The sequence below is a fragment of the Homalodisca vitripennis genome, chromosome 2 (assembly GCF_021130785.1).
Source record: "Homalodisca vitripennis isolate AUS2020 chromosome 2, UT_GWSS_2.1, whole genome shotgun sequence".
Classification (NCBI taxonomy): domain Eukaryota; kingdom Metazoa; phylum Arthropoda; class Insecta; order Hemiptera; family Cicadellidae; genus Homalodisca; species Homalodisca vitripennis.
In genome coordinates this window covers 61,589,274-61,599,504 of record NC_060208.1, presented here as the reverse complement: position 1 = coordinate 61,599,504, position 10,231 = coordinate 61,589,274, and the positions used below count along the sequence as shown (strand labels likewise).

Genomic DNA, 10,231 nt, shown 5'->3' with positions numbered 1-10,231 from the left:
TGTCAGTCAATACTGATCGGTAACCACACTTCATGTAAAAGAACATTCATGCAAAAATGTGTTGCAGATTGAACACGTTGCTACGAGATGATATTTTGCACCTCAGTTGGATAAATCAGATGATAAATGAGTAAACAGAGACAATAAAAAATAAAGAGTAGAATTACAGAGTGATTTTAATGATTTACATTCCATACGTAGCGTTTGTTTTAGAAATATACCTTGAACAAAAGCGATGCAATGTTTGTGTCACCAAACACCGCTACTGAAAAACCTTTCATGTTAACTAAAGAATGGAAGACCTTGACTGCAATTTAATGAAGTATTTTTGTACTTAGTTCGAGTTTGATTAGGTATTGATTCAATAAAATTATTCATACAGATTATCGAATCAGATTTCTATATTCGTCTTTGATGGAAAAGTAACGGGATACGTGGCCTTGTTGTGTCATGTGTCGTACATTTCATTGGTCTCTTTACAGAATTTCGATTTATTGTGAACTTTGCCTTGTTTGACAAGTCGTGTCTACAAAGTCGATGATCCCTCGTATTAAACTCAAACCCCTGACCCTCCACCGCCGTGGCGCAGGCGTTGGCGTCGCGACGTTAAGCCCGAACGTCGCCGTCTCCAGGTATCCCAGATAAGCTCTCCCGGAAATTAGCATTCCCTGTGGAAAATCGGCCGTGAAAACCGTTACGCCGCCGCCTCTGACTGAATACTAACTACCCCTCCACGTGACCCGACTATTGGCGGCGGTTCCCTTCACTGCTGTCGTGAAGGGGTGGGGGGGGGGTAATTTTCCGAAGAATTGAGGAATACCGGGGCGTTAAGTTGTTACCCCCTAACGATAACACGAGGCAAACTTTAAATAGAAGATAAACATGTTGTTGCACAAATTGTAAGGCTGTCAACTTTATGAAACTATTCTACACGAAGAATACAACATATTTCAAAGTTATTCTATAAAATTAAGTGGTCAAAACAATTTATATCATAATAATTAAAGTCTAAAATATTTTTATTTCAGTAAATACCTATTACTTAGTTAAAAGTGCCAACATCTATAATAAACCACGTCTATAAACTAATTAAAACTGTTCCAGTGCCAAAAATGGTGACAGTCTCGTTTGTTATCCACTTAGATAAATAAAATTTTCTTCGTTGTAAAAACAGAACATATTATCTCTATCCTTTTTTCCAAATTAAAATATCCTGTGTGCTAGATTAGTATGAAGAAGACATTTTTAATTTTGTCTTAATCTTAATAGTAACATTTAAGTAACAAACAACGACGTATAATTAATGTTTTAAAAAACCTCATACTTTCTTATTTACGAATAAAATTTTTGGTTTTAGTCTAATCAATGAATAAAGTACTGAATAGTTAGTACAGTACATACACATTAGTTAGTACATTAAAGTACACGTAAAGTTACAACCAATAATCAAATTGATTGAAACAATATTTTTAAATTTTGTTTGAAACTTACGTTAGTATAAATACTATCACAATGGTTATTAAAACTAGAACATATGAAGTAACATTGCTTCCTACTAGAATATTTCATAAACACTGGTAGGCCTAAATTCCCGAACTAATTGGCATGTAATGTGCAGTAAGGATTGGAGTAAAATAGATAGATTGCGTTTTACAGTTGATAATATTAAGGAGTTGAGCGGATGTTATCTTTGTCAGCACACAGTCAGTCTATCGCAGGCAGCAGCGTCGGTAACCCAAACATGTTCTGTCAGGCTGGCAGGCAGCTCTGCAGCTCTATAAAGTATTGATTGAACGCGTTAGTGATAAGCTTGTCATTACCGTCCAATATCACTAATTTAACTTGTTTAACTGTTTTATATTTGCTTTCAAACTCAGTATTGTCTTTATCAGCTTTAAATCGTACAAACCATTTGTTTTCCGATTATATTTCTAAATTAAATGATTAGATATCCATGGAACTTTCTTCCTATTTTTTTTTTTTTTTTTAATATTATTTTTAGATAAACCTGTTAGAATACAGTGATTGACCCAAAGCTAAACTGAAATTCCTACACAAATTTGAAAGGAAATATTAGTATCGCTACTTACCGTTACTGATGCCCAATCCTGACTAGTAAGCCTTCTTCTCAACAGGAATAGACAGTAGCGTTTATATACTCGGATTTAGGTTCTTATTCATACGTTTGCTATTTATAAAAATACTTTAATCGTCAACTCGTATGTACACTAGTTATATCCTCTATTTATAGTAATATACTCAATATACCGGGTGTTCCAATGTTATGAACTTGGATACACCAAAGATTGGTAAGTTATTTATTGGTTGGATCGTTCACTCGCTGCGCTTAAAAACTATTTTTGGTCAACATTTTCAAACTGTTACAGCTCTCTTGTTAGTACCTACGGTGGAAAGTTTTAACGTGGACTCTCCATGAAATTTATTCAGTTTTAAATGTTATAGTGAGAAATTTTTCAAGACTAGTAAGCTGGTGTTTAAAGTTGGAGTTTTAGACAACTCAAAATATACTTTTGTACTTTAAATTATTTCAATAATTTTTATTTTTAAATGTGAATGTTGTTTTATTTCCCACACAATTCTACATTTTTGTGGTTACAAACAATAGATTCAACTTTGTATGCTTAAACATGTGTATGACTCTTATTGCAATAGGTAAATTTCCTGAAAATTTTTAAAAGTTAAAACGGATAAGAATGAACCTTAAATTCTAAAACAAAAGATTGCACTTGTGACAACACAAAGAACAATATAAGCTGAAAGAAGCGCCCAGTTATTAAAGAGTCGTTCAGTAAGAGAGTGAAAGAGTTTAAGAACTCATGGTAAGCAAGATAAGGACGATACTGATCCAAACTCGATTTGTTAATTCAATTGCCAACTTTAAATGAGTTTTGAGTTAATAGAGTGAGGCAGGGAGGTGGCGAAATTCATTCCCTAAGTTTCCGATTAAGTTGGTAGCGTTGCTAGGCAACTAGACTTGCTCCCTGTCTCCATATGCCGCACTACAACCAGTCTGTGGGTCTCTTCTGTTTTGTGCACTTTAAAAATTGATAATAAGTGCATTTGGTATATAATAAATTGAAATAAACTGATAAATATTAAAAATAATTAAAAATTGTATGAGTTTTGTAAAATATTTCACGTGCATCTTTGCGAAAGTGAAAGGTGTCAACGAAAATAGTCCTTTTTTAATTATTGAATTCTTGTCTTATCTAATTATATATTTGTATGATTAAAACAATAATTCGTCTACTCTAGGAAGAGATGCACTATTGTACTAATTATATGAAATTTACTTTCAATCACTCGATTTTGTTAGTTTCTTTTATTAGAATCTAAAAAAAACATTTATACACAACACTAGTCTCTCATTTTACAAGAAAAAGACAAATACATAATTTATTATATTTTTATTCCTACCAAATATTGATGTTAGAAGATGAGATTATCAATAATTTCTGTTTTAGGTAATAAAGTCCATAATTTAGGGTTACAATTATGATTACCGGTAGTAAGATTATAATATTACTATTGATTGTATTGAACTTAAAATGGCATGTTCAGTTTGGCATAATACCGTCACACATGGAATTAATGATAATACTATAACTAAACCAGTGTCATTGCAGGCTACAGAAACAATGATTAAGGTCATGTTCTCGCCATAATAAGAAGCCCTATTACATATCAATGAATGAGATACGTGAGATAATTTACAGTGATGTGAACTTTCAGAATATCATTCTAAAAAATTACGAATAAAGAATTCCTTTCAGGATCGGGTTTATGTAATTGGCCCTAATATGTTTTATTTTTATTGTATACATAATGTTACGAACTTTAGTACGTGAGTTTCTCAAATATCTTTCACACCCAAACCGTGCTGGTGAAATTATTACTTGGGCTATGTATCTGACATTATTTTATGTCCCAAGCTGGGAATGTGTCATAAATGAATGTCTCTCCCTTGGATGACTATCTGCTTGTTTTTGTAAGTATACGGGTATAAACACAAGAGTTTCAGTACTAGTAAGGATAAAGGAGGAAACCCCCCCCCCCTTAGTACATGTAGGTAAACTAAGGATATAGGGGACAAAATGTCGTCTTAAAGGTGTATGATGATGATTCTGTTGGTTTCTAGAGATTGAATTGTACAGATGAAAACTTAGTTGTAGTAGAAATGCCTTTAAGTGTAGTTTAACATACTGAAACAATTCACAATAGTAGCTCACACTTTTAGACGAGCTTCTTGATTTCTGCAGTAAGCCAAGACAAGAAAGACTGCAAAAATTGGACTCCTCTCAATTTCCAAAACTATCATGTGAGCTACTTGGAGATATCTCAACATTTAGATAGTGAGTGATTCGCGGCGATCTCATGTTGGAGTTTCTGAGCTTTCTGGCGTGGTTTAAAACGAGTTCAGTTGGAGAGCACTCTCCCAATAATAGCCATTGCTCACAAGGCTACTGAGTAACATATCTCCATCTCAATAATACCTCCGTTAAGACAAGAATGTCTCCAAAAAAGTATATGCTCAACACAGGTTACTAAGTTTTTGTAATTATTAAAAGAATAAATCATTATAGTTGTTTTTCGCAGTAACTTAGTTTTATTATCTATGTATTTTTTAATAACTACGATTTTTTATTTCGAGATCTTGACATATCTACAAATTACTGGCATCTTCCTCTATGCCTAAAAGGTCTTGTGAACGTTATACACTACCCATGTTTTTGCCTACTATTGTTTTTGGAAAGCACTGTAGATTTCTCTAACGGTTTCGTTACCGGAGTACTCTTTAAAAATATATAACTATTTTCAGCATTGGGAGCTGCCATATTTTAACGAATCAACATTTCGAGGTCTGTGGTTCGATAGTATTTTTACCTACGACTTTTAACGCACAGACTTTGCTAAAACTACCTTGACCTCTACGATGGAATGGCATTTTTAACATTGCAATTAATTCTACAGAACTTGCCGTATAGGGCAGTTTGTACAAAATTTAAGTCCGAACTCCTGCTTTGAAATATTAGCTAAAAAATACTATAAAAATACTATAAAATGTTTCTATAGCTCAGAGCGATCAAAATTTGGCTGGAATGCATTTTACCATCCCAAGCATTTTATAGTGCTGACGAATTTTTAGCATGTAAATGAGACGCCGCTAAATTGGAAGCAGCAGGCCGACTGTAGTGGGAATCAATAAAATATTATGAATGACGATGAATGAATGACTGTTTCTGTATACGTTTGAATGTGATTGTCAATGAACAGCTAAATTTTACCTTAACTTGAAAGTGGTTATATAATGCATAAGTATAATGTTTACTGGCATTGAAAAACTTGATTGATTGATTAAAATCATCAAAGTCGGCTAAATCTGTACATCTGGTGCCAGTAAAGAAACCTCTTTGTTTGAACAGAAGTGAGCCGAAGTGGTGCCTTCCCTTGCATCGCGTCACCACCCCACACACAGAGATAAGTCTGCAACCAAATTAGCATTACTTTATTCACTGCCGCAATTGGTCTGAAAATTACTCGCTCTCTTCTCCCCACCAGGCCCAGGGGGCGAAAATACATTGCCTCAGGTCCGGATTATTTCCCAAACTAATTTTTCGCCGGTGTTTTCTTCTGATTTTGTAATTTATCGCCGCCTGTGATAAAGTCGCCCCCTAATGTATTGAATTATTGCCTCCCGCTTGGTTATTATTTCGATCACGCGCTCTCTGTCAAATTACTTGCACCGGTGTTTATTGCCGGGGAGACAAACGCCCCCCCCATCCCCCCCCCTCTCGAGGCTCCCAACCTCTCTTGACTTCTCTGGATCGTCCTATCCTCCCCTATAGCGTATTATGTCGTTGGTGCCATTTTTATTACACAACTATTCCAGTTATTTTATTTCAAAAACAAAGAGTTACACAATATTATAATGCTATAAAATTAACGGACTCCTCTGTGCCTTCGGTAATTACTTTTATCGTACAAAGTGTAGTCGTAACAATTACAGCAGTTTTCATGTTCAGTCCTATTTCTGCTATGTCAATGTATAAGAGTACGCCAAAAAGATTTTTACATCCGATATCTTGAAACATTACAAGATATAAACATTTAATATAAGACAATCCAATGCCAATGGCGCAGTGTAGAGGGTACGGTGGTTATCGCAAGATAACCAGATCAAGCAACTTCGAGTGTGGCCGCTGCCTGGATAGGTGACCGCTGAGCGATCCTGTCCTTGCAAGCGGCCCGCCTGCCTGGCCATTTGGTGGTGGTTCGGAAGTCACCTTTAAGCCGTTGGTCCCCAGGTTAAGTGTTAGAGAGGGCTTCGTAGCCCTAACTTCGCCTGGTAAAATAAGACATTCTTTACTTTATACTTTTTTTACAGTCGTTGCTATACAGATCTTAGAATTCTAGATGTTTTGGTCTAAGATGCCAAGTAATGAGATACAACTAACTCGAGATACGTTTCCAAACTCTTATGAGTGTGTTGAATCTTCAAATGATATTGAATAAGGTGGAAGAGTTTGCTACCGATCGATTCACATTTTTCAAACATGGTAAATGAATGAATAACGTTTATTCCAGCAGTTTATATATACAATATTTCTTAGATGAAATAGCTATTATTTCATATATACAGCAGCTTATATATGGAAGAAATGTAAAATAAGTATAACGAATAGAATAATAAATATAACAATACTGGAAAGCCTACATGGGCAATCTTCCTGTGCGTAGGCCTAGTTGCATCTAGCAGCCAACATAAAATCTAAATAATACGCTGGATATGTTAGTAATAGAATAAGGTAAAAAAAGATAAAGGGATGTATGTCTATTTCTTCTTGAATTTTACTGTAAGTGATAGTTTTTATTCAAGCGGTGGAAAACAAATGAAATAAAAATGGTATTGGTATGGTATTGTCAGTCTATGTTGGAAATAGTTTATATACATAATTTGCATAGCTGCTGACCGCCATTGCTTGTAAAAACATGTACACATTATCGGATTGTGGTGATGTTTGGCTCTGTTAACTATTAGCTATAATCGGAGAAAATGCAAAATATTTCCAGAAAATTCCTTCAGGAGTGTGGTTTCAGTAAGATGCACTATATAACTCACTTGGGCCAAACGACGCCAGTTTACCTAAGTAAACCTAGTGTACCATAGGTATTAGGTTAGCAGTTCCAAGTCTTAAATACGTGGTCAGTACAAAAAAAGTGTTCAAAAATACAGTGTTGTGAATTTCGTTTATCTCTTTAAAACTAAATTATGCGTAGAGTAATATTTTCTTCTTGGCTAAACTACAATTAAAAAGCTTATGGTATAGTATTTATTGCATTTTTATTATGTAATTTTAATCCCAAGAAGCTTTGATGATAAACTTTTGTGAAATTTACAATTTATTATGTTTTATTATAATAAGTATACTTAATTAATTACTGTAGTTTTTTAACTAGTTATAAAGTAATGATATATGCCGTGTAAAAGTTTTTTTATTAAATAGTACCGGTATAGTCTGTTTAAAACTGCTTTAGTATTGGGACGGTCGGGCAGTGGGATGGTGGGGCTGACAGTGTTGCCAAATTGGTTGCTGCCGAGAACGAAACCTACCACGCCACTTATAAACAGTAAACAGCTGATTTGTCCCTCGCCACTCATGAATGGTTTACGCTCATTCTTCGCATAAGAAGATGAATGGGAAATTTATTAAAACATATATAATTGATCGTCACATTATTTATTGGTATTCATTTTGCTCATATAGGCCTATGCTAAATATGAGAAATTGTATGTACAGCTGTCTTGTCTTCTGCATTTAGATACGCAAATATAAAAAATACAAAAGTTGGTGAAAAATTGAGACAAAAATTAATTATTCTTGAGAAATACTGTTTTAGCCTAATACTGAAAATTGTCTTACAAATGTACAAAACTTAACATAGGCATTACAGGTTTTATTTGGCCGTACATCACTGATAAAAACTATTTAAACCAATTACATGAATTGAAAATGGGTTTATTAACTATAACTTTAATCTTAATACTTTAAACTTAAAAATCTTGGCCTCCGTAATTTAGTAAATAATCCCCAGTTTAAAAAAACTGTTGGAATTCTATAAGAAAATAGTTTTATGGAAATGAATTAATATTTTCAATCAATTTAAATAGTAGTGGAAGTATAATAATATAGGTGAAAACAAAAACGCACTTTTTGTTAAATATAGATGTACTTGTGTACTTTATTGGATACCAACATACCACTACATCACACTTATTACAAAAGGTAATCTTAAAATTTCAATATTCTGAAAAGTTCAATACATTTTCTTCAATAGGAGAAAGCGGAAAAACTCCGCTTAAACGATATGTCCATATCACCTTCTTCCAATAAACTCAAACTCCTGGGTGATGTCGTCTACGAAGCAGGCTCCGTCATTGTTTTCTGACTCCTCGTCGCTGTCCTCGTCGTCTTCATCGGCTTCGGTGATAGAGATTATCATCTGTTCTACATCCTGCTCGATGATGCCTTCTTTGTTCCATGATTCATCAATGACTTTCTTAGTGTGCTCCACGACTTTCTTCCATTCAGCAGAGGTAACATTTTCGATTGCCTCCATAGTTAACCTTTTTGTTTCTGTAATGGTGAACAATTTATTGTTCCTCGCGACGTACCCCTTAACCTGAGCCCAGATTTAATTCAATGCTATTGAAATGACAGTGGTAGGGTGGCAGTCGAACAACCTTGTGGCCAGCTTTTCGAGCTAAATCATCAATTATGTAAGTGGGATTTGGGGGTTTATTTTGAATTATTAGCTCTAAAAGCTCCGCCTTTGTCATCTCTTCTTCGAACGTAATGTGATGTCGCTGAAGCCATTCCTGCATCTCAGCCTTTTTTTTGATGATTTTATTCGGAACTTTATCCAATAGTTGCGAGTGGTAGGACGCATTGTCCATTACAATTGTAGATGGAGTACTGAGTTGTGGAAGCAGCGTGTCCTTGAACCAGGCTTGAAAAGTGACACCGTCCATTTCTTCGTGGTAGTCTTCAGTACCCCCAGATTTAAATAGTAAGCAACATCCCGGGATAAATCCATTGCAACTCCCGGCATGGAGGAGGATCAGCCTTTCTCCCTTGCCTATAGGTGCAGGCCATCGTTCCCGTTGTGGAACCATCAGACCAGCCTTTTTTGTTGGGCAGTGGCCCGCATTTACCCATGTCTCATCAATCCATACAATACTTTCAAAATTTTCTTTCTTGATTTTTCGAAGGAACTGGCAAACGCTTAGCTACAATGTCATTTCTCTCCAGTAAGATTCTTCTTTTATTGATTTTTTTCATATTTAAAACCAATTTCACCGAGAAGCGTTCGTAATGAAGATCTGCTGCCACGAAAATAAGTCTGCATCCCTCAGAGAGATATGTAGCTTGTTTAAAGTAGGGTGTTCTTTTCTGGCATAGTAATTATAAATATGCCGTCGGATTGCATCTTGTTGGAAAGTATCAATTCTGGTCACTCTCCTAGCAATATTTCTTTTTTTATTAGGAGTCCCTAATTTTACACATACTCCTTCCGCTGATTTTACTTGCTTTTTCCTTGCAAATACTGACTACAGTGTTTTTGTTTATGCACAGTGCAGCTGCGGCTCTATCCACTGCTTTATTAAGAGGCAGTAAGGGGCCCTTGTTTTCTTTTTCAGAAATAAAGTACTGTCTTACATTAAAGACTAACTCACGAGCTTGGCTTCTTAAAGGAGCTCCTTGTCCAACTTTCTTGTAGGGAGTACTGCGTTTTTCATGTATTCTAGGACGCCCTCTCTTCTTCCGCGGTTCTTCTTGCACATCCATCAAAAAACTTTACAGTAAATAATAAAAGATGAAATTCTGCTTATAAGTTCTAAAAATAATTCACTAAACTTTACTTAATAAAGCTAAACATCACTGAATTAGTTGCTAAAAATTGACGTTTTTTATTAACTTAATTGCACAGTTTAGTAAATAAATAACTCAATCACTCTTAAAGTTTAAAACGGACACAGGAAGCTTGTAGGCTGTTGTTGACGGCGCGGCTATTCAAGAGACACTGAACAGCCCTTGTAAACTTTCACTAAATTTGGCAACACCGCGGCAGACTACCCCCGGTCATTGGCCTAGCCAATTCGCAGGTAGCCTACGTCAAACGCCTCCCAGTACTGAAGCAGTTTAAATCA

The 10,231-nt window shown here is 35.1% G+C and overlaps 1 protein-coding gene across 1 annotated transcript; it reads right to left on the bottom strand.

Moving 5' to 3' along the window:
- Nucleotides 1–8,698: 8,698 nt before the first annotated feature.
- Nucleotides 8,699–9,196, bottom strand: LOC124355653. The gene has a single exon (XM_046806815.1). It carries the CDS (start codon nt 9,194–9,196, stop codon nt 8,699–8,701), a length of 498 nt encoding a protein of 165 aa, XP_046662771.1.
- Between the last annotated feature and the right edge of the window lie 1,035 nt (nt 9,197–10,231).

Coding starts and splice junctions, on each gene's coding strand:
- LOC124355653 (XM_046806815.1), bottom strand. CDS start 9,196: ATGGTTCCACAACGGGAACGATGGCCTGCACCTATAGGCAAGGGAGAA.